The sequence below is a fragment of the Macaca nemestrina genome, chromosome X, assembly GCF_043159975.1.
Source record: "Macaca nemestrina isolate mMacNem1 chromosome X, mMacNem.hap1, whole genome shotgun sequence".
NCBI lineage: Eukaryota > Metazoa > Chordata > Mammalia > Primates > Cercopithecidae > Macaca > Macaca nemestrina.
This window is the reverse complement of record NC_092145.1, coordinates 15,801,174-15,827,610: the sequence shown is the minus strand read 5'-3', so window position 1 is coordinate 15,827,610 and position 26,437 is coordinate 15,801,174. Positions and strand designations below refer to the sequence as shown.

At 42.3% G+C, this 26,437-nt stretch overlaps 1 protein-coding gene and 1 non-coding gene across 8 annotated transcripts in view; one reads left to right on the top strand and one right to left on the bottom strand.

The window, feature by feature from the left end:
* Window positions 1-26,106, bottom strand: part of LOC105481350 (ATPase phospholipid transporting 11C) — a 216,443-nt gene extending 190,337 nt beyond the window's left edge. For 3 of the 7 annotated variants that reach the window (XM_071089210.1, XM_071089213.1, XM_071089215.1), the window contains exon 1: window positions 25,052-25,207. In XM_071089210.1, the coding sequence (XP_070945311.1) occupies window positions 25,052-25,078 (27 nt within the window). In that variant the 5' untranslated portion in view covers window positions 25,079-25,207. Of the gene's footprint in view, window positions 1-23,070; window positions 24,774-25,051 lie in introns of those variants that run through there. The other 4 variants (XM_071089211.1, XM_024792751.2, XM_024792752.2 and 1 more) reach the window with 3 other exon arrangements.
* Window positions 2,487-2,589, top strand: LOC112426594 (small nucleolar RNA SNORA18). Its single transcript, XR_003017973.1, has one exon. It is a non-coding gene; the product is annotated as a small nucleolar RNA SNORA18 (small nucleolar RNA).
* Window positions 26,107-26,437: the final 331 nt, after the last annotated feature.

Sequence of the window (26,437 nt, the reverse complement as noted above, 5' to 3'; positions counted from 1 at the left end):
GATCGAGACCATCCTGGATAACACAGTGAAACCCCGTCTCTACTAAAAATACAAAAAATTACCCGGGCGTGGTGGTGGGTGCCTGTAGTCCCAGCTACTTGGGAGGCTGAGGCAGGAGAATCACTTGAACCCCAGGAGGCGGAGGTTACAGTGAGCCGAGATTGTGCCACTGCACTCCAGCCTGGGGGACAGAGTGACATCCTGTCTCAAAAGAAAGAAGAGGAAAGGACAGGAAAGGACAGGACAGGACAGGACAGGGCAGGACAGGACAGGACAGGACAGGACAGGACAGGAAAGGAAAGGGGAGAAAGGGGAAAGGGGAAAGGGGAAAGGGGAAAGGAAAACGGAAAGGAAAGAAAAGAGGCTGCTTACCTTCTCTGGGTTGTTATATGCCAGAGAACCAAACGTCTATAATTTTTTGGTCACTGTATTTTGGAGCTCTTTGTTACATTATTTTACCCTGTACCCTAACAACAGCTTCCTACATTAGAATGTAGGGACCAAAAGGTCAGAAAATTCTGTCTGTTTTGCTCATCAGTCCATCCCTAGCAAGTAGAACAATGTCTGGCATGTGATAGGATACTCAATAAATATGTGTGAATGGATTACATAGACAACTTTATTATCATCACCCTCCACATCTCCAAATCACCTTCACAGCTACCAGAAGTTAGATTACAAAATCCAAATGCTCCCAAGAAGTTCCTATATCCCATTCACTGCCATCTTCCCCCAGTTCCACTGAGTGTGCCCTTCAGCCCCACTAGCCTCCTTTAAGCTTCTCCAATGTGCCTGACTCTTGCCCAACTCAGGGTCTTTGAGCAAGCTGGTTCCAGTATCTACTACCAAACCCCTTTGCAGAAGTAGTCCTCATTCCTTCAGTTATCTGCTTAAATGTCATCTCCTCAGACAGAACTTCCTGTTACCCTATCAAAACATATCCTATTTCTGCTATCTCTGTATCCTATTCATAACACTTATGAAAATGAGTAAATAAAAAATGTGTTGGGTTTTCCATTCTAAACTGGATTATAAGGTTCATAAGGACAAGAACCACTTTTGTTTTTATTTACCACTTGGTCCCCATTGCCTAGCATAGAGTGCCTAGCTGGTTATAAATAGGCAATAAAGGAGTAAATGAATGAACTTCACTAAAGATGTTGCGTGTTTAAGTATGTTGGGGTGGATATGAGTTACTTAAAGCATATGTAGCTCTCCATAAATACAATATTCAAATGTCCTTGACTACCTTCCTGACAATAATGTAAGTTTCCATTTATGGGGCTGTAAACCAATGCACAAGCTGGCAGTTTTTTTATTGCTTTCTTAGAAGGATTATCACTCCCTCTTTCTACTACTAGTTTTTAGTTGCTAATAAGCAGGTAGAATTTTAATGACTCCTTTTGGTATGATGGACTAAGTAGCTTTTACTAGGATGTTTCCAATGCAGGCTCACATGGGCATATAATTTAAAATAAATGATTATTATACTTTAGGACCATGCCAATTGGCCTCCCAGGACCCAGGACTAAAGCTCCTCTGCTTTCTCAGGTCAAAGTTTCAGTTAATCAATTTGCTTCTAAAGTATGTAACCTGAGATTGCTCTCTAAAACTGTGTGGGCACCAGCTAAACTGGGCACGTGGAACAATCTGGGGGTACTCAGTGACAGAGACTTTAAATCACACTGGTTTTGGTTTTTTTGTTTTGTTTTGTTTTGAGACAGAGCTTCACTCTTGTTGCCCAGGCTGGAGTGCAGTGGTGTGATCCTGGCTCACTGCAACCTCCATCTCCCGGGTTCAAGCAATTCTTCTGCCTCAGCCTCCCAAGTGGCTGGGATTACAGGCACCTGCCACCACGCCCAGCTAATTTTTTTGTATTTTTAGTAGAGACAGGACTTCATCATGTTGGCCAGGCTGGTCTCGAACTCCTGACCTCAGGTGATCCACCCACCTCGGCCTCCCAAATTGCTGGGATTACATGAGTGAGTTATTGCGCCCGGCCCACACTGTTTTTAAATTTGAGATATTTATGGATATACATGGAGTTTCTCTATCTGGTCGGTGATGTGACGGTGGATATACAAACTTATGCATGGGATAAAACTGCATAGAACTAAACACATATACACACACACAAATGAATACAAAATATGGAAAATCTGAAAAAGATTGGTGGACAGCATCAACATCAGTATCTTGGTTGTGGCATTATAGTGCAATTTTACAAGATGTTACCATTGGGGAGAAATTGGGTAGAGTACGTGGGATCTCTGCATTTTTTCTTATAACTCCATGTATATCCATAAATATCTCAATAAAATTTTACATCAAAAATGCTGTTTCAACACCAAAACTCTAGGATACTACAGAATTCAGCTGGTTACTGAAGAAAACAGGAAGGAAGACGCTGGGGAAATGAGAGAAAGAGAAGTAGGAGTAAATATGAAACTTCATAGTGGGAAAGGTTACTAAAAGAACACTGCATTCCTGTAGCCTGCATGTCCTTAGAAACGCCTCATAGAGTAACTGTGGTTTTACTTTACTCACAGGACTATTGCTAGATCTGTGGGAAAGAACTACAAGACAGTTGCTAAAAGTTTGAAAAAGACAGTTACTAAACATATGAAAGACCTGATAATCTACTTTTTTACCTTAGGTATTGGCATATGCCACACATCTATACTATTCTTGAGTGTGATCACTTAGGAATGAATATGTTTTGAACTTATTCATGTTAAGACAGGATGTCAAATTGAGAACCAGGCAGATCCACCACCTACAGTAAAAACGACCCTAAATTGGTTGAAGAAATTAGATCCCGAAGATTCTTGGTGAATTCTGAAGTCTTTATCAGTATATCCATATTAAAAGGAGATGACAGAAGCCAAAATAAAAGAATTATGGGATGCCTGTAATCCCAGCACTTTGGGAGGCCAAGGTGGGCAGATCACAAGGTCAGGAGATCAAGATCATCCTGGCTAACATGGTGAAACCCCATCTCTACTAAAAATACAAAAAATTAGCCGGGCGTGGTGGCAGGTGCCTGTAATCCCAGCTACTCAGGAGGCTGAGGCCGGAGAATCACTTGAACCCAGGAGGCAGAGGTTACAGTGAGCCGAGATTCTGCCACTGCACTCCAGCCTGGGTGACAGAGCAAGACTCTGTCTCAAAAAAAAAAAAAAAAAAAAAAAAGAATTACGGGCTGACAGGACCACTGGATTAAAATAAGCATCAGTTTCATTAAAAAGGGCTAACTTGAAGGTAAATCTTTTGACTCCAGCTCTTTAGAGAATCTAAAGTGACCCTGATGGACAGTGGAAGAAATCACAAAATGGAATTCCTTGAATAAAAATTTGTTGACTTTAAATAATTTTGCCTAATGTTACATATACACGACTAAAAAAAAAAAAAAAAACTCTTGAAAAAAAGAAACTAGAATCAGCTGGGTGTGGTGGTGGGCACCTGTAGTCCCAGCTACTCGGGAGGCTGAGGCAGGAGAATTGCTTGAACCCAGGAGGCAGAGGTTGCAGTGAGCAGAGATCGCGCCACTGCACTCCAGCCTGGCAACAGAGCAAGACTCCGTCTCAAAAAATAAAAATAATAATAATAATAATAAATAAATAAATAAATAAATAAATAAATAAAAAAGAACACTGCATACTGTGAAAACACAGTCACATATCTGAAATCTGCTTCAGCTCACAGTGTCAAAGAGTAAGAGAACAGAACACTTGTTAGGGAACATCTAGTTCCATACCTGCATTCTGAAGACCTGAAAAGTGAGGCTCAAAAAATAATTTGCAAAATGTTAAAAGTTTTAGAAAAAAGAAACAGGAGACTAGCTTCCCAACATTGGCACAGGGAAGAATTGCTTAAACAAGATACATAAAGCAAGCACTAGCCATAAAGAAAAAGACAGAAAAATTTAACTACATTAAAATTAAGAACTTGTCTATCAAAAGGTACCAAAAAAAAAAAAATAGTAAAAGGAGAAGGCAAAGTATCTTAGAGAAGATACCTGCAACATAGATAACCACAAAGCTTTAGTGTTTTGAATATGAAAAGGACTCTTAAAGTCAATATGAGAAAGATAAATGACCCAACAGAAAATAGTCAAAGGAGATAAATATATAAGGAGAGAAACATAAATGGCCCATAAACATATGCAAAAATGTTTAACTTCATTAGTAATCAGAGAAATGCAAATTAAGATCATTGTGAAATAAAATTTCACACCCAATAGATTGGCAAAAAGAAAGAACTCAAACAATAGCAAGCGTTAAGAAAATATGAATCAATGGAAACTCATACAATTCTAGTGAGAATGCCCATTGGTACAACTACTCTGGGTAACAATTTTACCTCCTTTTGTAAAGTTGCACATTCCAAGACCTATGATTACATATGTAAGACTTCCTATATATACAGTTTTGTGTTTCTATGTATATGCATATCCTACACACACACACACCCCACAAGAGAAAGACCCTTTAATAAATACACACACAACAAAAGATACACATTGTTCTTAGCAGCACTGATCATACCAGGAAAATAAAAAATCCTGCGAACAACCCAAAGGCCCATCGACAGGAGAATGGATGAATTCTAGTAAACTCCCAAAGTGAAATATTATTCAGCAGTGACAATGAATGAATTATGCCTACATAAAACCTTAAAAAGAATCTTAGCGGGCCAGGCACGGTGGTTCACACCTGTAATAATCTCAGCACTTTGGGAGGCCGAGGGAGGGCAGATCACTTGAGGCCAGGAGTTCAAGACCAGCCTGACCACGGCAAGACCCCGTCTCTACTAAAATACAAAAATTAGCCAAGCATGGTGGCACATGCCTGTAATCTCAGCTACTTGGGAGGCTGAGGCTGGCGAATCGCTTGAACCCAGGAGGCAGAGGTTGCAGTGAGCCAAGATCGCACCACTCACCACTGCACTCCAGCCTGAGAGACAGAGTAAGACTGTCTCAAAAACAAACAAACAAAAAATCTTAGCAATATAATACTGAGTAAAAAACAATATGCAAACCATTTTATTTCTCAAAATAAGAAAGCTAAATATCTAAGTCTGTATACACACATGTTAAAACTATACTTTAAAATAGAATGATTATTACAAAAATAAGGCTAATGGTTACAGGGTGGTGGGAAGGCAAGGAGATGAGATAAGGAAGTAGTATATAGGTAGAATTGTATTGCTAATGTTATAATTCTCAAGTTGGCTAGTGGGCATGCAGGGGTTTATTTTATTATTATGCACATATTTTATATCTATTCTATTTGCACTGAATATTACATTTTTAAATGACAGTTTCTTTTAAAAGGAAGTGATTTTTTTCCAAGGCTATGCTGCTCATTAGTAAAGGCACTATAACAAAGAAGTTCCCATCCCCATACCTCAAAAAACTTCCACAATGTGAGGTACATATTAGGAAATAAACAGATACTTGTTAATGCACATTGAATTTCATGACTACTTAAAATTGTCAATTTCAAACATGGATTCTATAAATACATTAAGAAGTCTTCTGATTTGATTACATATGATTTTGATAGCATTGCCTTCATTAGTATCTTTAATAAGTAATATGTCTGAATTTTTACAGGATTATTTTAATTGCACTGCCTGAAATTTCAAAACAGGGATATATGTCCTCCTGATACTTTTCATCGAGGTCTGGGATCTAACCTAACAAATGATTATGACTTTTAAAATAGACTTTATTTACAGATTCAATTTTCTGAAACTGCTCCCTTGCTAGGGCTCTCAGCCTTAGGTTGAATCACTGGCTGTAATAAACATGGCACCCAATTCAGCTCCACCAAATTACTACTTGTTCTCAAGTATATATACATGAATTGTCTACTTATTGCCTCCTACTATCTTGTAGCAGCTGTCACTCAGCCTGTCCAAGGGCTGCCACTCTATCCAACATTCTGCAACTAATTAATTGTATTTATAAGTAGAGATGAGTAAGAGTGTTTTTGAAAAATAATGGTAGGTGACCACTGGCAAATGCAGTGTTGATTCCCAGGAAGCTTGCCCATAATATTCCAGCATCAACAAAAATCCTCTCCTCCATTAGTGCTATTAGCTAAAAGATTAATATAATTAGATTTGAGTTTAATTAATTCTAGAGCATAGTACTAACCAAGGCATGGGTCTACATTAGATCCTCAATCATTCATATCAGTGTAAAACTAAACAGTATACCCACTATTAAAAACCCATAAACAGTGTCAGGCCTCTGAGCCCAAGCTAAGCCATTATATCCCCTGTGACCTGCACGTATATATCCAGATGGCCTGAAGCAACTGAAGAATCACAAAAGAAGTGAAATTTAAATGGCCTGTTCCTGCCTTAACTGATGACATTACCTTGTGAAATTCCTTCTCCTGGTTCATCCTGGCTCAAAAGCTCCCCGACTGAGCACCTTGTGTCCCCCACCCCTGCCCACCAGAGAACCTCCTTTGACTGTAATTTTCCTTTACCTACCCAAATCCTATAAAACAGCCCCACTCCATCTCCCTTCACTGACTCTCTTTTCGGACTCAGCCCGCCTGCACCCAGGTGAAATAAACAGCCTTGTTGCTCACACAAAGCCTGTTTGGTGGTCTCTTCACACAGATGCGAATGAACCAGTACTTCCTAAAATTTGTCATTGTTCCCATCCAAAGTATATAAAATTCAGTTCAAACTCATTACTATTAAAGGGGAAACTGAAATTTGGGGTAGAGTACTGTCAAATGTGCAATCAAGAGATGGAGACCCAAAGAGTAAAACAGATAAAAACCCAACAGAAAACAGTCAAAAGATTCGCTCATTCCTAGACTCTAAGCCTAAACACATAGTACAGAATTATAAAGCTGGGAGAGAACTTAGATATAAATCATCCCAGGAGCCCAGTTCACAGATGAGGAAACTGAGGACAAGGGCAATAGAACTGAGTCTGGAATTCCATATTTCTGAATTCTCAATTCACTGAATAATCTTGGAAAAGCCACTTACCCTCTCTCAGTCCATTTTCCCAGCTATAATGAAGATGTTGGACTACTCAATGGTCTCTAAGGTTCTTTAGTAGTTCTAGGATTCACTGAGCCTTACAGACCAACTAGCAGCCTAAGCCCTTTATTTCACAGATGGGGAGTCTAGCAAACTACAATTATTTATAGTAGAGTCTGCCATTCCTGGCCTATAGACACTTTAGATTTGTTCATTCATTTTCACATGATCCTAGGACATAAATGTGACAGTTAATTTTATGTGTCAATTTGACTAGGCCACAGCATGCTCAGGTATTTGGCCAAGCATTATTCTAGATGTGTCTGCCAAGGTGTTTCTGGATGAGATTAACATTTGAATCAGAATACTGAGTAAAGCAGACTGCCCTCCATAATGTGGGTGGGCCTCATCAAATCAGTGTAAGGACTGAGTAGAACAGAAAGGTGGCTCTTCCCCTTCCGTTGACTAAGGAATAACTCCTCCTGCATTTTCCTGCCTTCAGAGATGAATAGTGGCTCTTCCTCAGTCTTGAACCTACTCCACTCTTCAGATTGGAATTTACGCCATCAGTTCTCCTTGGGTCTCCAACTTGTGGACTGCAGATCTTGGGTCTTGTCAAGCTACATAAACCCATGAGCCAATTCCTTACGATAAATCACTTCCTGTATATATCCTATTGGTTCTGTTTCTCTGGAGAATCCTAATAACCAAATGTGTATAATAAACTAACGCTTATACAGCACTTAAAACAGTTCCTGGAACTTACCACTCTAGGTTTTGCTGTTATTATTATGATTAAAAGGCAAAGAAAAACAACTTAAAACTGTAACAATTCCATAAACCTGCAACATATCAATGAAATCACGGATCAGCAATTCAAGGCTCTGACTTAATTATTTCTGCACACAGATATCCTAACAAAACACAAATGCCTACATTGAAAGTAAAATTTTGGCCGGGCGCGGTGGCTCAAGCCTGTAATCCCAGCACTTTGGGAGGCTGAGACGGGCGGATCACGAGGTCAGGAGATCGAGACCATCCTGGCGAACACGGTGAAACCCCGTCTCTACTAAAAAATACAAAAAACTAGCCGGGCGAGGCGGCGGGCGCCTGTAGTCCCAGCTACTCGGGAGGCTGAGGCAGGAGAATGGCATAAACCCGGGGGGCGGAGCTTGCAGTGAGCTGAGATCCGGCCACTGCACTCCAACCCGGGCGACAGAGCCAGACTCCGTCTCAAAAAAAAAAAAAAAAAAAAAGAAAGTAAAATTTTAAAAAAGATTTTTAAAAATTTCAAATTTTGACCCACATAAAATGATGAGATTAGCTCCATCTTTGTGCAATAAGGACTTAAATAAGACACTACTATCATTGCTGAATATCTTGTACCCCTTAAAGTTGCAATAAACTCACAAAAATAATGACATTAAAAGTACTAGCACCTCAATAAAGCTGTTTAAAAACAAATTTTGAAACAAGAATTTGAAAAACACATAGACAAAAAGTTATCAAAAGGACTTAAAAATTACACGGACGTAGTGGTTCACACCTGTAATCTCAGCACTTTGGGAGGCCGAGGCAGTAGGATCAAATGAGGCCAGGAGTTTCAGACCAGCCTGGTCAACACAGTTAAACCCCATCTCTACTAAAAATGCAAAATCTAGCCAGGCATGGTGGTACACATCGGTAATCCTAGCTACTCGGGAGGCTGAGGGACAAGAATTATTTGAACCTGGGAGGCAGAGGTTACAGTGAGCTATTCCACTCCAGCCTGGGTGACAGAGCAAGACTCTACCTCAAAAAGAAAAAAAAAAAAGAAAGAAAAAGAAAAAAAAAGATTTGATTAATAAACACTTCATTTGGTATTTATACTGGAGTATTTTTTAATTGATATATAATAGTTGTATATATTTTACAAGTACATTAAGTACTTTGAAAATATAATAGCAAATTGCTGAAGAAAATCAATGTTATAAATGTGTATGAAACCATAGGGAAGCTTATAAAGCTAATTCATTAACTACATCACCAAATATTAAATAACTAAAATCATAATTTAAAAAGGCATGATGTACATATTATAAAACACAACATGTGGCCAGCGCGGTGGCTCACGCCTGTAATCTCAGCATTTTGGGAGGCCAAGGTGGACAGATTACCAGAGGTCAGGAGTTCGAGACTACCCTGGCCAACATGGTGACACCCTGTCTCTACTAAAAATACAAAAATTAGCTGTGCGTGGTAGCACACATCTGTAATCCCAGCTACTCAGGAGGCTAAAGCAAGAGCATCGCTTGAACCCAGGAGGCAGAGGTTGCAGTGAGCCGAGATCACGCCACTGCATTCCAGCCTGGGTGACAGAGCAAGACTCTGTCTTAAAAAAAAAAAAAAAAAAGACTGGACACCACTTAGTCTTTGATCTCTCAGTCAAGCACTACAAGCATATAATTATAAATGGGAAATAAGATTAGAAATGCAAATAGAAATCGTATTTCATTTAGTCAGCAAACATTTAATGAACACACATTATGTCAGGCAGTGAAGCATTAGGGATATAGCAATGAGCAAAAATAGTCACAGGTCTTACCTTCATGAAGCATACTATATAGAGGAAATCTAGATACTAAGTAAGTTACCAAATACAGTATGCAAATGTAAAGTCAACTACAAAAAGAATATGAAGGACAGGTTCATAGTCACATGTGAACCTGGCATTGTCTGAGGGAAGGATCAGGGACAGCTTCCTTAGGGAAGTGATGATTAAGCTGAGCTCTGAGAAATGAGTAAGAGTTGAGACAATTGACTACAGGAGAGAAGTGCACCAGGAATATACAGTATATTATACAACGGTCCTGTGGCAGATGGAACACAAAAAATGAAGAAGGTTTTTTGCAGAAATAAAAAAATAAATATCCATCATAAAATCCATATGGAATTTTAAGGCACCCCAAATAGCCAAAACAATCTTGAAAAAGAGCGAAGTTGGGGGTCTCGCAACTCCTGATTTCAAAACATATTACAAAACAATATGCAATCAAAGTAATCAAAACCACGTGGCACTGGCATAAAGACAGACACACAAACAGAATAAAATAAATATCCCAGAAGTAAACTCTCATGCACATGGTCAAATGATCTTTAACAAGGGTGCCAAAACCACTCAGTGGGGAAAAAGAGAGTCTTCTTTTTTTCTTATCCTGCCCTATGATGCTGAGAGAGTCTTCAAATAAATGGTGCTAGGAAAACTGGACATCAACATGCACAAGAATGAAGTTGGACCCTTATCTTATACTACATACAAAAAGTAACTCAAAGTCGATTGAAGATCTACATGTAAGACTTATAAGCTATCAACTAAACTTAAAAATATGCAACTCCTAGAAGAAAACAGAGGGGAAAACACTCATGACATTTGAATTTGACAATGATTTCACAGATATGACATTAAAAGCACAGGCAACGAAAGCATAAACAGACAAATGAGACTACATCAAACTTTAATACTTCTGTTCGTCAAAGTAATCATCACAATGAAAAGGCAACCTATGTAATGTGGGAAAATATTTGCAAATCATATATTTCATAAGGAGATATTATCCATAATATGTAAATAACTCTTACAACTGAGCAACAACAAAAAAGGAAATAACACCCTCGCCACCAAAATGGGTAAAGGACTTAAGTAGACATTTCTCGAAAGGTGACGTACAAATGGCCAAAAAACATAGGAAATGATGCTAAACATCACTAATCATCCGAGAAATGCAAATCAAAATCACAATAAGATGTAACCTCACATCCATTAAGACAGCTACTATAGGTCGGGCGCAGTGGCTCCCATTTGTAATCCCAGCACATGGGAGGCCAAGGCAGAGGGATCACATAAGGTCAGGAGTTCGAGACCAGCCTGGCCAACATGGTGAAACCTAGTCTGTACCAAAAAGACAAAAATTAGCCAGGCATGGTGGTACACGCCTATAATCCCAGCTATTCGGGAGGCTGAGGCAGTAGAATTGCTTGAACCTGGGAAGCAGAGGTTGCAGTGAGCAGAGATCGCACTACTGCACTTCAGCCTGGGCAACAAAGAAAGGCTCTGCCTCAAAAAAAAAAAAAAAAAAAAAAAAAAAAAAAAGACTGTTACTATAAAAAATATAGCAATTGTTGGTGAGTATGTGGAGAAACTAGAACCCTTAATGGGAATGTAAAATGATGTAGCCACTGTTGAAAACAGTACAGAAGTTCCTCAAAAAATTAAACAAAATTACCATATGACACAGCAGTCTCATTTCTGGGTATATATCCAAAGAACTGAAAGCATAATCTCAAAGAGAGATATTTGCACACTGATGTTCATAGCAGCATTATTACCAATAGCTAAGAGGTGGAAGCAATCCAAATGACTATCTACAGAAGAATGGATAAACAAAATATATATACACACAATGAAATATAATCCAGCCTTTAAAAGGAAGAAAATCAGGCCAAGCACGGTGGCTTAAGCCTGTAATCCCACCACTTTGGGAGGCCGAGGCGGGTGGATCACCTGAAGTCAGAAGTTCCACACTAGCCTGGCCAACATGGCGAAACCTAATCTCTACTAAAAATATAAAAATTAGCTGGGCATGGTGGTGGGCAACTATAATCCCAGCTACTGGGGAGGCTAAGGCAGGAGAATTGCTTGAACCCGGGGGTGGGGTGGGGGACAGAGGTTGCAGTGAGCCAAGACCACACCACTTCACTCCAGCCTGGGCGACAGAGTGAAACCCCATCTCAAAACAAGGGAAGAAAATCCTCTCACATGCTATGACATGGAGAATCCTGGAGGACATTATGCTAAGTGAAATAAGCCAGTCACAAAAAGACAAATACTGCATGAAGTGGGGGAGCTGTTGTTTAATGGCTATGGAATTTTAGTTTTGCAAGATGAAAAAGTTCTAGAGATCTGTTGCATACAACGTGAATACAATTTGCACTACTCTATGCTTTAAAAAAAGATGGTAAGTTTTATGTGTTTCCTTTACAATTAAAAATACTAGTTATTGGCCGGGTGCTGTGGCTCATGCCTGTAATTCCAGCACTTTGGGAGGCAGAGGAGGGTGGATCACCTGAGGTTGGGAGTTCAAAGACCAGCCTGGCCAACATGGCGAAACCCTGTCTCTACTAAAAAATATTTTTAAAATTAGCCAGGCGTGGTGGCATGTGCCTGTAATTCCAGCTGCTCAGGGGGCTGAGGCATGAGAATCGCCTGAATCCGGGAGGCAGACAAGGCAGTGAGCTGAGATCACACCACTGCACTCCAGCCGGGGCGACTGAGCAAGACTACGTCTCAAAAAAACACATAAACAGGTGGGCGCAGTGGCTCACACCTATAATCCCAGCAAAATCCCATCTCTACTAAATACACAAAAATTAGCTGCGTGGTGGCAGGCACCCGTAATCCAAGCTACTTGGGAGGCTGAGAGAGGAGAATGGCTTGAACCCAGGAGGCAGAGGTTGCAGTGAGCAGAGATTGCAGCACTACACACACACACACACACACACACACACACACACACACACGCACACACACACAAACTACTTAAGTGAGGAAGAACTGAAGAAAGCAGTTTGGTAGCTCCTGAAAAGTTTAAATATACAATTACCATATGACCCAGCAATTCCACTAATATATACTCAAGTAAAAACATATTCATTTTAAAAAACAAAAAAATTTGCCAGGCACAGTGGCTCACACCTGTAATTCCAGCACTTTGGGAGGCCAAGATGGGTGGATCACCTAAGGCCAAGAGTTCAAGACAAGCCTGGCCAACAAGGTGAAACCCGGTATCTACTAAAAATACAAAACTAGCCAGGTGAGGTGGTGCACGTCTGTTGTCCCAGCTACTCAGGAGGCTGAGACAGGAGAATTGTTTGAACCTGGGAGGCAGAGGCTGCAATGCGCTGTGATGGCGCCACTGCACTCCAGCCTGGGCGACAGAGTGAGGCTCTGTCTCAATAAAAAAAATAAAAAATAATAAAGGACAAAAGTGCAAACCCAAATGTCCATCAGCTATGAACAAATAAATAAAATGTGCTCTCTCCATAAAACAGAGTATTACTCTGCCTTCAAAAGGAATGAGTCCGGGCACGGTGGCTCACACCTATAATCCCAGCACTTTGGGAGGCCAAGCTGGGCGGATGACCTGAGGTCAGTTTGAGACCAGCCTAGCCAACATAGCAAAACCCTGTCTCTACTAAAAATACAAAAATTAGTTGAGTGTGGTGGTGTGTGCCTGCAGTCCAAGTTACTTTGGAGGCTGAGGCATGAGAATCGCTTGAAACCGGGAGGCATAGGTTGCAGTGAGCCAAGATCATACCACTGCGCTCCAGCCCGGGTGACAGAGAGACTCCACCTCAAAAAAAAGGAATGAAGTACTGATACTGATACATGCTACAACATGAACAAATCTTGAAAATATTACTATGCTAAACCAAAGAATTCAGTCACAAAGTAACACATATTGTATGATTCCAATGGCAGTCCAGAGATAAGAAAGTAGATTGGTGGTTGCCAAGGGCTGAAGGGTAGAGGATTGGGACTAAGAGCTAACAGATGGGGTTTCTTTTTGAGGTAGTGGAAATATGCTGGAATTAGATAGCTGTGATAGTTACACAGCATAGTAAATTTAAATCCACTTAAGTGTATACTTTAAAGTGGTGAATTTTATGTTATGTGAATTATCTCAATTTTTTAAAGTGAATGAAAAAAAGTGAAAGAGTGAGAGCAATACCAGCAAAGTATTTAACCAGAAATCAGCGGAAAGTCAATGAAATGCTCCTGGTGTGCGTCTGTAAAAGATCCCCCTGCAGCTGTGTAGAAGATGGATAGGAGAGGGCAAAAGTAGAAATAAAATAATCGATTGCAAAGGTCCAGGTAAATGACAGCAGTAGCTTGAATTTGAATGGTGGTAGGTGTGGAAATGAAGAAAGGTGGATGGGATGTGACAGCATTTTCAGAAATAGAACCTATTGGATTCTCTGACAAATGTGATGAAGGGAAAGGTTAGTATTAAGTTAAGACTGCTAGGTTTTTAGCTTGAGCTACTAGGTGGGGGATGGTGCCACTTACTGAACAGGGGAAAACTGGAGGAGGAACAAATATGAAAGTGGAGAAATGCTAATGACTTAGATGAGGGTGGCAGTCATGATGATAAAGAAAAGTGGCATTGACTGAGCATGGTGTTGTGATGAACTGGTTATGAGGGTGATACGTGTCCCCACCCAAATCTCATCTTGAATTATAATCCCCATAATACCCACCTGTCAAGGGAGAGACCAGGTGGAGGCAACTGAATCATGGGGGCAGTTTTCTCCATGGTGTTCTCGTGATAGTGAGTCTCACGAGATCTGATGGTTTCATAAGGGGTTCTTCCCCCTTCAGTCAGCACTTCTCCTTCCTGCCACCTTGTGAAGAAGGTGCCTTGCTTCCTAATTGCCTTCTGCCATGATTGGAAGTTTCCTAAGGCCTCCCCAGCCATGTGGAACCATGAGTCCATCAAACCTCTTTCCTTTATAAATTACCCAATCTCAGGCAGTTCTTTATAGCAGTATGAAAATAGACTAATACAGAGGGAATGAGATGCAACTGATGTTCTGGTAAGTCCAAATGATGCAGTCAGATCTGAAAGTCTATCAAAAGCTTTCTTATCTAATAGCAGTGAAATATAAATGTGTTGGTAAGGAATGTACTCCTGAAAAAAGGCCTGATCTCCAGCTTTTTAAATAAATGACCACTAGTACTCAAGAAAATGAACTGCCATCCTGTCTCCCCTGTGTAGTCAAAGTTCCCAGAAATATGTACCCATAATTTAAGCAGGGTAACTAAGTAAGCAGTCCTATAATAATACATGAAGTAGTGTCATGATATATTACCCCGAATATATATTTCATCCTGGTCTCTGCCTTACTGTCCCTGCACCAAATCAAGCAGGGCATGGCAGCTCAAGCCAGTAATCCCAGTACTTTGGGAGGCTGAGTCAGGTGGATCACTTGAGGTCAGGAGTTCAAGACCAGCCTGGCCAACATGGTGAAACCCCATCTCTCCTAAAAATACAAAAATTAGCCAGATGTGGTGGCACACGCCTGTAGTATCAGCTACTCAGGAGGCTGAGGCAGGAGAATCACTTGAACCCGGGAGGCGGAGGTTGCAGTGAGCCGAGATTGTGCCACTGCACTCCAGCCTGGGCAACAGAGCAAGACTCTCTCTCTCTCTCTCTCTCTCTCTTTATATATATATATATATATATATATATATATATATATATATATATATATTTTAATAACAAATTCGCTGGAGTCATAGGTTTCAGAAAAGAGCATCTATGTATAGGAAGATTCCTATAGCTATTGTTGTGGAGATCTAAAGCCACCTGACACCTGTTTTTAGCAACTCCTTTTTCAAAATCAAAATTACTACAGCAAATGTAAGGCATTGAAGATCAAGGTTTTGGTCTTTCTGCTGTATCATGGACAGCATCTTTATGTTCCCATAAAATTCTTATGTGGAAATCCAAACTTCCAAGGTGTCGGTACTAGGAGGTGAGGCATCTGACAGGTGATTAGGCCATGAGGGTGGAGCCCTCATTAATGGGATTAGTGCCCGAGAGAACTCATTTCACTCTTTTTCTGCCATGTGAGGTTACAATAAGTCACCAGTTTACAATGTGAAGCCCCCTCACCAGTAGCCAACCATGCTGGCATCCTATCTTGGACTTCCAAGTTCCAGGATTGTGAGAAATAAATTTCTGTTGTTTATAAGCCACTGAATCTATGGTGATCTGTTAAACTTTTTATTTGTTTTGTTTTGTTTTGTTTTTTGAGGCAGAGTCTCGCTCTGTTACCCAGGCTGGAGTGCAGTGGTGCCATCTCTGCTCACTGCAACCTCCGTCTCCCTGGCTCAAGCAGTTCTCCGGCCTCAGCCTCCCAAGTAGCTGGGATTACAGATGCTTTCCATCACACCTGGCTAATTTTTGTTTTTAGTAGAGACAGGGTTTCACCATGTTGGCCAGCCTGGTTTTGAACTCCTGACCTCAAATGATTCACCTGCCTTAGCCTCCCAAAGTGCTGGGATTACAGGCATGAGCCACTGAGCCCCGCCTGTTATACTTTTTTATAACAGCTCAAACTCATTTGGGGTTGGCATGTATGCTCTCTAAATTGACTGGTTCCCATGCTTTAAGTGCAAACAATGACCCCGCACCATTGCTCAGGTGATTGCCTCCTCCTGTAATGAGACTGCCCATCCCTAAAATCTCAGAACCTTCAGCCCTTTGGGTCCCCAAAGGTCCAGTTGACAGGCTACTTCCTCCATAAAGCTCTCCCCAAGAAATGAAGCCAGAGAGCCAGTGCCTCCTTCTGAATGCCTACTGCACTTACTGTGTATGTCGTTCAAAAGGATGGCACTCGTGACCTACTGGCCTTGTGCAGAGGTTGGTCCTGTTTGCTGGTCTTCTATCTCTTCTACCAAAGTGCAGGCTACTGGTGAGCAGGGCTATACCTTACACACCTCTACAGCACCAAATAGGGGATGAGTGTTTCAAGAAAGCTGTAATTCACATGAATGTTTTCAGAAAAGAAGCCAGAGTAAATTGTCAACTATACTATAGATCCCTTAATCCATACTACTGCAAAATACATTAATTGTGAAGTTTAAAGAACGTCCCCACTGCTTACACAACAGGTGTAGCTTACATAATCTGCTCTATCCAGCTGTTACTTGAGGCAATTCCCTCCTGGCTTCTACTCCCTGTCGATATGTGGGATTACTGCACTATCCATTATGATTTCCTCATTCCTTGCGCCAACCATAAAAGATTTGTTAATTTTCCTTTATAACAGTAAAAGCAGTTGAAACTCCAAATAACCAGAGATATTTCTAGGGTTTTCCATGACTATAAAACTCAAAAGACAATCCAGGATATAAACCAATATTTCTAAATATTGCCATAAATTGTTTTTTTCTTTTAGTGTTTTTTTTCCCCTATATAGTCTTCTTTGACAAAATACTACAGTATTCCCACTGTTTGGAAATTGTGTTACCCAAAAGGTACAGAATGGGATGAAGCAATGATGCAAATGAGTGTTAGGACTATAAGCAAATGAATGGGAGCAGTAACGAAAGTCCAAAAGTCAGGAAAAATGAAAATCCACGAACTTGGTGATGCTCCAGAGAGGAAACCAGCAAGTGTTGACGCTAAACTGGCAGAAACATCAATACTTCCTGGCTCCCCCACTGGGTGCATCAATTTACCACCGGCAGGCTGCTCTTCTGCTTCAAGTGACAAATAGTGAGTGCTCTCAATGACAGTATGAAAAGGAACGACCCATAATCTAGAAGCATGGGTATGGGCAGCAATGAAAAGATGTGATTGCTGGAGTCTGTCTCAGCTGCACTGCTGATTAGCTTAATGATCTTGGACAAGTCCTTTCCTTTCACTGAAAAAATGCCAGTATTTCATAATATTTGCGTGATGGAAAGAGTTAACATAGCAGGCCTGACGCTGCTATTCTTAGTAGGGCCTGTTTGCAAGGTTGGTCTTTGGCTGGTGTCTGGGGACTCGGATTTTGGGAGGGTTCCCATCACCCTGATAAGAGTGGCTCACTCTGCTTAAGCTGTGTAAACAATAGGGTTTACACTGAATACCTGCTTTCCTCCTTGGGGTCTGGAATTTTGCTGTGTACCAGGTGGAGGGTGCCTCTGTGACCAGCTCCCAATAAAAACCCTGGGTACTGAATCTCTAATAAGCTTCCCTAGTAGACATTTCATACTAGCTGTCAAAACTCGTTTGCTAGAGGAATTAAGCATGACCTGTGTGATTTCAGTGAAAGAGGACTGGAAGCTTGCACATGGTTTCCTCCAGACTTGGCCCCAGTGAGCCTTTTCCCATTACTGACTTTGCTCTGTATCCTTTTGCTATAATAAATCACATCCCCAAGCGTGTATATGTACTGAGTTCTGCCAGTGAATCATCAAACCTAGGCCAGTTTTGAGGACCTGACACAATTGGTATCGTGTTGAATAGTCTACCAAACATTTTTTTCAACAGTCTTGTGAAATAGGTATTATTATTCCCATTCCATCGATGCAGAAACTGAAGTTCAAAAAGGTGACAGAGAGTGTGCGCAGAAAATAAATATTTCAGTGTTTACTATATTATATATGGCTGTTCTCAAATTTTAGTGAGCCTAAGAACTACTTGGAATGCTTGTTAAAAACAGTTTCCTGGGGCCTATCACCCAAGACTTGGATTCAGTAAGTTCAAGACCCAGGAATCTGTATTTATAGTAAGCATCCAGGATGATGATGATGATTATTATTGAGATGGAGTTTTGCTCTTGTTGCCCAGGCTGGAGTGCAGAGGCACAGTGAGCCGAGGCTCACTGCAACCTCTGCCTCCCAGGTTCAAGTGATTCTCCTGCCTCAGCCTCCCAAGTAGCTGAAATTACAGGCCTGCGCTACCACTCCTGGCTAATTTTATAGCCCAGTCTGAAATGCATAATGTAGCCCAGTCTGAAATTCAGATCTGTAGCCCAGTCTGAAATGGAGAAACAGATTTTTCATCTGTTATTACTGACTCAGACTGTGTTACCAATTCAGCTCAAAACAATTAAACAAGTATTAATTGAACATCTACTGTTTACCTGATGCTGTGCTAACTGCAAGATCGTTTTCAAGAACACTTCTGATTTTTCCAAGAATACCATGGTAAAGAGAAATGGACTAGGAAAACATTGCCACATTAATACTTTATGACAACATATAATACAGACACCTAAAAAACAAATGATGATATCTGCTTGAACAGGGTAGGCCTCACCAATCCTCCCATATTCCATTAAATAAATATGGCGCAAGAAATCAATGATTTCTACTTCACAAATACAGGTTAACCTTCTTAATCTGGAAATCCATGGTCCATTATCATTTATAAATCACATCTTCTATTATCAAGAAGTCAGCCGAACCAGCAATCCATCCAGCCACTGCAGTAATTGAGGGGCTGTCTGCCAATGTGCGGGCACAGGGCATCCTGTGCCCATATCTGCAGTGCTGAGCACTCATTCATCATTAAGCTGCAGCAGTGTTAACATATGCTGCAGTTGTGCCAATATGTTTGTTTTACGATCACCACTAATCTACCCATATACCAGGCCAAGAAGGTAAATGTTAAGTGAAAGGAAATAAACTCAAGAGCCAGCACCTAATTCACTTGTGGAAGCCCAGAACCTCCCTCCACCTAACCAGAAAAAGTCTCCCAGCCTCGAGGGTTCCAGATGTAAATGGTTCATCTGTATAAAGCGCTACAGATGTACAGGAAATTCCACCACCTTGAAGAACAAAATAGTATTTTTTTTGTATCCCATGCATTCACCCTCTTTGAGAGAACTGATCAACCATGTTAGACAAGCAGTGAGCCTTGATGATTTTTTCCATCACTCAACAAACCAGTATTTGATTTCACTCAGTGGGCTAGTTCTTTGCACATCATGCAGACACAGCGAGGTTAGTTATGGTTTTTTCAGGGGCCACTGGCCATCCTTTACCTCCTAGAACCCACTGCTCAGCAGGTGGTAAACTGGCAGCTTTTTTGAGAAAACAAGCTCTTTTGGACAGCTGCACCTGCCCAAATCTCAATTCAGCTAAAAGTTAATTAGGAACACTGGAAACTACCTGGTATATAGGCACTCAATATTACACGCTAAATGGCTGAATTATTAGCAATAAGCATAAACAAAAGGAACAAACAGTAAACACTTAGAGAAAGTATTCAGGACACAGAGTTTTAGGTTGCTTAGTCAGTAAAAGGTAGATCAGGAAAAAAGACAAAAGCTGCTGTCATTTGTGTGAAGATTTATTTCAAGTTATAGTGGTTCATTTCTAAGTAAGTTTCCTACCTTGTGCAGGGTCGGCCTAGCATCTACTTGCAAAACAGCAGTTTGCCATGCATAGGCCAGATGAAAGGAGACAAATGCAATAAACTCCTTTTTATCTGACAACCAAACAACCAGAAAATAATTGATATTGTACAATCTATTTTTGGTAGAAAAATGACAAGTATGTAATAGTAACTTATTCATAAAGATGAAATTTCATGGTATGTCACAAATGTATTCAATGCAATGCAGTTACCATGCCCTCTATATCTGTAGTTGTGTATGTAATGATCATTACAGCTCAAGAAGACAGGAACCTTGTCTGTCTTGCTCATCTATGCCCCCACGATTGACTACAGTGCCCAGCACATAGTAAGTGCTTGGTGAATATTTGCTGAATGAAATAATTGCTCTGCAAAACCATACAATGCCTTAATCATCTAAGAAAGAGGCCGAGCGCGCTGGCTCATGCCTGTAATCCCAGCACTTTGGGAGGCCGAGGTGGGGAAATCACCTGAGGTCAAGCGTTCGAGACTAGCCTGGCCAACATGGTGAAACCCTATTTCTACTAAAAAATACAAAAAATTAGCCAGGCGTGGTGGCAAGTGCCTGTAATCCCAGCTACTAGGGGGGCTGAGGCAGGAGAATCGCTTGAACCCGGAAGGTGGAGGTTGCAGTGAGCCGAGATCGTGCCATTGCACTCCAGCCTGGGTGACAAGAGTAAGACTCTGTCTCCAAAAAACAAACAAACAAACAAACAAAAACCAAGGGGATAATGCAGATGGCAGATCCTGGGACTTCTCAGCATGATCCAATTCCCATAATAAATCTCAAAAAAAGGGAAAAAAAGAAAGATTATACTATGGTCAGTATAGCTTTCGGCATTAGGTGTATTTATTCTAATTCTTAGAATACTAGTAATGTATACGGTATACCCCAATTAACAAGAACTCATTCTGCATAAGGGCAGGTTTACAATAATCAGTATCTGTAAGTTAAGGTTATCATTTATGGGATACATACAAAAGTTGTTCTTTCAAAAAATATTTTACTGAACACCTACTAGGGGCCAGGCACTGTGCTAGGAGGTAAGAACACACTGTGAACTGTCCCTGTCTAGGATAGCCTTTCTCAATTAGGGTTCCTTAACTCCAGCTATGCAGGAAAATGTTAATTTATTACTAACAATGCATGTCCTAGGGCATCAGTGCCAATTCTCTCCATGTTGTGAAAGACTAGTCTAGGGAACCATACAAGTTAAAAGGCAATTATAACACAATATGATTTTTTAAAAAAAAAGTTGCTTTTAAGTATGGTCAAGTTCAACTGCTAAACCTAGACCTCGATGAACAGCCATGTGGGAGTCAAGATACACAGACCATTTGTTATAGTTGTGCAAATGTAAAAATATTGCAATACATACATACAGATATATTTCCAAACACAGTAAAATAAAATCAGTATTTTCCCGCTCTTCAATGTCAGGCCAGAGTTATTAAAGTGAAACAAACAAAAAAAAAATGTTTAATTATTCTGATAATTTAAAGGGGAAACTAAAAACCTTCTTGCTCCTGGAGGGGAAGGGGGGAAAGCAATTACCTGAACTATTTTTTAAATTGTCTCCATATATTGTTTCATTAGCCTAGCTTTGCCTTGGACTCAAAGCAATAAATTAGTTACCTATTTCATTAATTCTTATTTTGTACTTTTTAGTCATTTTAAATTTCCATTCTTCCTTATGCAGTCTATTTTCTTTCTAGTCCTGGGCATTTTCTGTGTGATATTATGACTATATGCTACATGCTTTATGAAACCAAAGCAGTTTAAGGATTTCTAGAATCAGAGATTTAAATGTACTCCAGTATTTCATACTCATAATTAAGCTTTCATGTATCAAAGGTCTAGAAATGCATACCTGTTAACTATCACTCTCTGACAAGCTAAACTGACAGCGTCCTCTTGGCCAAGCCCCCAATCTACTTTATCAAGAAATCTCTTATTTTGAATCTTTAGTATAAAATAATTTAATAAGCCAAAAACAGGGGGGAATTGTTTTCAGACTTTCAAAAAATCTTTAAGACCAAGAGAACATGTTACTATAATCACTAGGAATTGCATTAAGAATAAAGCAAAACAGGATAACATAAAAGTCCACGACCCTTAAATCTCAACTAGTCCAGACTTCTGATTAAATATGCCTTTGAAGAAAATAAGTTGTACAGACAGAACTATTATTATTTATTTACTGTATTTATGGAGATGTTGACTGAGAACAGGTGGTGCTTTTATTGCACTCAGAAACATCTAACTCTTAAATCCTTTAGGACATCCTCTACATGCCTCAACCCTAAAATGCTATACACCAAATCCACCAATTTCTTTCCACCTCAAAACTGTCAAAAGGAAAGTCATAATCCATCAGAAAGAAAGGAACACAGTTATTAATGGCAAAGACGTCAAGACCATGTATTTTAAAAATACAATGAATCACTATTTTCTTTTAGCTTGAAATTGGAAGACTTGAAAAATAAATGGCATTTCAAAAATGATTCAGCAAACACAACTGAGCTATAGAAGATGATGCTTGTAAGAATCCTAAGGGATTCTTCCACTTCAGGTTTAAAATATAAAGAAAGCACTTTTCTAATATGTAGTCTAGTTTTCAACAACCAACAACTACAATCAACACCACCGTAATTTATTTCACAATCAAAACCAATTTCAGACACGTACAGGTACACTAAAAACCACAACTGATTTTGAAAGGAATTCATAGCTCCATTTCTAAAATATTAAAACAATCATAAGACAATTCACAACCTTGACTACATCTATACTGCTGTGAAAGTCTCAAAGTTCCAACCAAATCTTTAATTCTAGTCTTCTAGTAATTTAAATGGAAGTACCCCTCAAAGAATTTGTCAGGCAAAAGATGAGAACAGCATATGGTTTACTGATCTAAGAGACGGAAAAATTGCCACCCGCCCCCAAATTTTGAAGCCGTTTTTTAACAATGAGTATTTGATAGTATTTTTCACATTCAGTCCAACGGTATGCAGATTAATTCCTTGCCCTGGGCCTAGGGCTCTGACACAACTCCTAAGAACCTTTCAGCTTACTGCACAGGTACAAATTCCCGATACTTACCACAGTCATGGCTGCACAGGAAAATGTGAACAGCTGAACATTCCAGCTGCAACAGTGAGGTCAAAGCTCATTTCAGTATTAGCAAAAGTGATTCTCTGCTGAGATCTTGGTCGGGGATGCAAAGTACTAGCCTCAAACCTGCAGGCTGGCACCTCAACAACTGCTGCAAATTCTACTGCATGCCCTGGCTTCCTGGGCCAGCACTGCTTAATTACTAGACTCTGATACGATGCAGATCACTCTTCGCAAAAGGGAAGCAAATGAGCTTTTAGACCAGTACTTGAGCTGTTCAGTTTCAAATGTTCAAATCCTTAAAAAAAAAAAAGGGGGGGGGGGATTTCAACAACTTAAGTTTAATGATTTTATTATGATTCAGAGCCTAGTTGTTTTCCACCATAAGAGTGCCATGTGAAAAGATTACCCTTTTCCTAAATACTACAATTAGCTTTCACTGCCACCTTTCCCTTTTTGTCACCCCCAAACAACACTCCAAGATCACAAGAATCTATGTGAAACAGAGCTATGAAGAACAATACCCGTTTGCATTCTCAGGCTAAATGTGAGAAACCAATTTTAGTCACTTGCTTCAGCAAAGCTATTAGTACAAGCCGTCACCTACGGATTTCAAGATGATTGATATGTACAACCTCTATTGCTCTATGCCACAGGTAATAAATCTGTTCCAATTTCATACTGCATGTTTCTGGGAGAGGTCAACATTTAGAAAACCATTAACATGGCACTATTGTGATAATAATATTCTAAAAAGGGATGTACAAGTATTACTTTTAACCTGTGTACATTTGTGAAAGTTTCAAATGAAGGAAAAATGAGAGCAAATTTACCCGATGTATGAAAAATGTTAGCAACGCTTTGATTAGGAATAATTGCATGAATAAAACCAAATCGACGTGTTCTCAAAAGATGTATTTTAAGGCAGGTAGAGGAACTCAGCATTCAACCCTTTTTCCTAACTACAGAAAAATCAAAATTTGCAGATGAACCATTTCTTTCACATCATTGGCAGAAATAAAATCCTATTCCCGCCACCTCCTCTTGCAATTAAGGAAGTTGCTACAAATAGCAGCACAGAACGTAAATGGTCCTGTTTTGCTCCATTCTTAATGTACCCTCTAGGAGTAAACAGGTTACTCAAAAAAGTCAGTAGCCAGAAAGCGATTTTCCCTATGGCAAACTCCCTTGAAAATGAAATTCCCCTTTCTGGGGATTTTGAAGGGGGTAAACGTGGACGGAGGAGTCCAGTCGCAGCCTGCCTTCTCCGATGGGTTCAAGGTCTGGAGTGCTCAGTCCTCCGCGAAGCTTCAGACCAGCGATCGGCAGCACGGGCAGTGGCGGCGCAGCCTCCTCGCGGCTGCACATCCACTCAGCCCACCCTGACAATCACGCTCGCCTTTCAAACACCCTAAAGGTGAGCTTTGTAGGCTGGGTCTCCAAAGTTTGCCCGGCCTCCGGTCAGCAGCCGCCCGCTGGCTGAGCCCTAGGCAAGGCTGAGTCTTGCCCTAGCCTCCGGCTCCCTCAGCCCCCAGCTCTTATTTTGGGCCACGGTGACAGGTCTAGGTTTACCTCCATGTGCTCGTGGCAGAGGAAACAAAAGAAGGCAACCTCCCTGAGAATAAAACGCCATCTTCGACTAATTGGCAAACTGAGGGGTCCCCAGGTCGGTCTCCCCACGAGTCCCCCACCACCCAGCCCGAGGGCGGCCCCCAGTTTCAGGCAGAGTTTGTAACAGCTCCGGGAAGCCCTAGTCGAATTGTCCTGGGGGCGAGGGTGGGATACCCCGAGAGCCCTACCTGCCACCCCTCCCCGGCCGCCTGGGCACCGTGTTTCGGTGAAAAGAAGAGGGGTGGTGGTGTCTCCCAGAGATGTAATTGCCCCCTGAGAAAATTGTTGTGAGGGACCCGGCGAAGGGGCTGGCGAGCAAACAAACCGGCACGCGCGGAGCCGCAGCGAGTATACTTACAAAACGATTCAAGCTCCGGCGGAACATCGCGTCGAAGGCCGCCGGGCGCTGAGCTGGGCTCTACTGGGCTGTCTGGGAAGGCGCCGTCCACAAAACACACTGCGGCGTGGGCCGGCCGCGCCAAGCGGAGCAGCGAGGCGGGCTGCCGGGCCACCCGCTCGCCGCCTGCTCTCTTCGGCTCTCCTCGCTCCCCCGCCCCCCAGCCGTCCGCAGCCTCGCCGCCGCCCCGCCTCACTCGCGGCCCGCCCCCGGCCTGCCTGACCCGGGGGCGGCAGCCCCGCGGATCGCCCTTATCTGGCCCCGGCACCGCGGGCCGGCAGCTCCCGCAGCACCCACTACGAAAGCGAGCCCGCCGCGCGGGGGAAGGATGGCGGAGGAGCGCGAGGCTCCTCCTGTGGGGAGGGGGGCGCCCCCGTCTCTCCGCCAGCGCCGGGCTCGGCACCCCGCGGGATGCACTCTTCCCCGACGCGGCACCACCGCCCGCCTCCCCGCTGGACTCCGCGGCCGCCCCCCTCGGGGCACGGGGAACCCTCCCGAGGCACCCCGCGCCTCACCTCGCCTCAGCCCGACACTACTCCCCTGTCTCTGTCGGGAGCCACAGCCTCCCTCGCCCCAGCCCTAACTCGTCCGCCGCGCCGCGCGTGCCGCGCCGCGCTGTTCAGCTCGCAGCCCCTCCTCGGTCCGTGGCTGCCGCGCTGCCCCGCGCTCTCGTCCCGCACTGGGGCTAGGGAGCCTCGGTACAGCCAACCGGCCCGCCCCGAGCCAGCCGACGGCCAGGCTCCCCCTTCCGGGCGTGGTGGAGCGGGGCTCCGAGGCAGGGCACCGTGGGGACCCCAGCGCGGGAGGGGCGGGGCAGGGCGAGAGGGGGGACTAGTTCTGAAAGCCCACCCTCCTCATCTCCACGGACGAGGGTTCCCCCTCGACCCTCGCTACGCTGTACTCCCACCTACGCGGCTTTCCCTCCTCTCGGTCTTCCTCTCGTCCTGCCTGCCCACCTAAGCCTTCTTACTTCCACTTTCTCTGAGGTTGTAAAGTCAGGCTTTGTGTCGTCGCTGCTGCGCAGCGGGGCGGGATTTCCCTGACCCCCTCCCCGCCCCACCCCAGGCCCCTCCCGCTCGCCCCCTCCCCCGCCTTGCTCCCGGGGTAGCCTGGGAGTTGTAGTCCAACCGTCCCCCTACTCCGCCTGGTACCGCGGGCTGGGAGCTCCCCCACACGCTAGTCCCAGGTTTGCCCAGAGGGTTGAAGAAGGAAGCGCGGGCTGAACAGCGGGTTCTCCACGCTGGCCGGCTGGGTGTGGAGGCCGGGTGCACTCGGTAGCTTCCTAGTGGTGGGACATGTGAGAAGGATAAATTAGGCAAAGCTCCGAATCCTGGGAGCTTTCCCTGG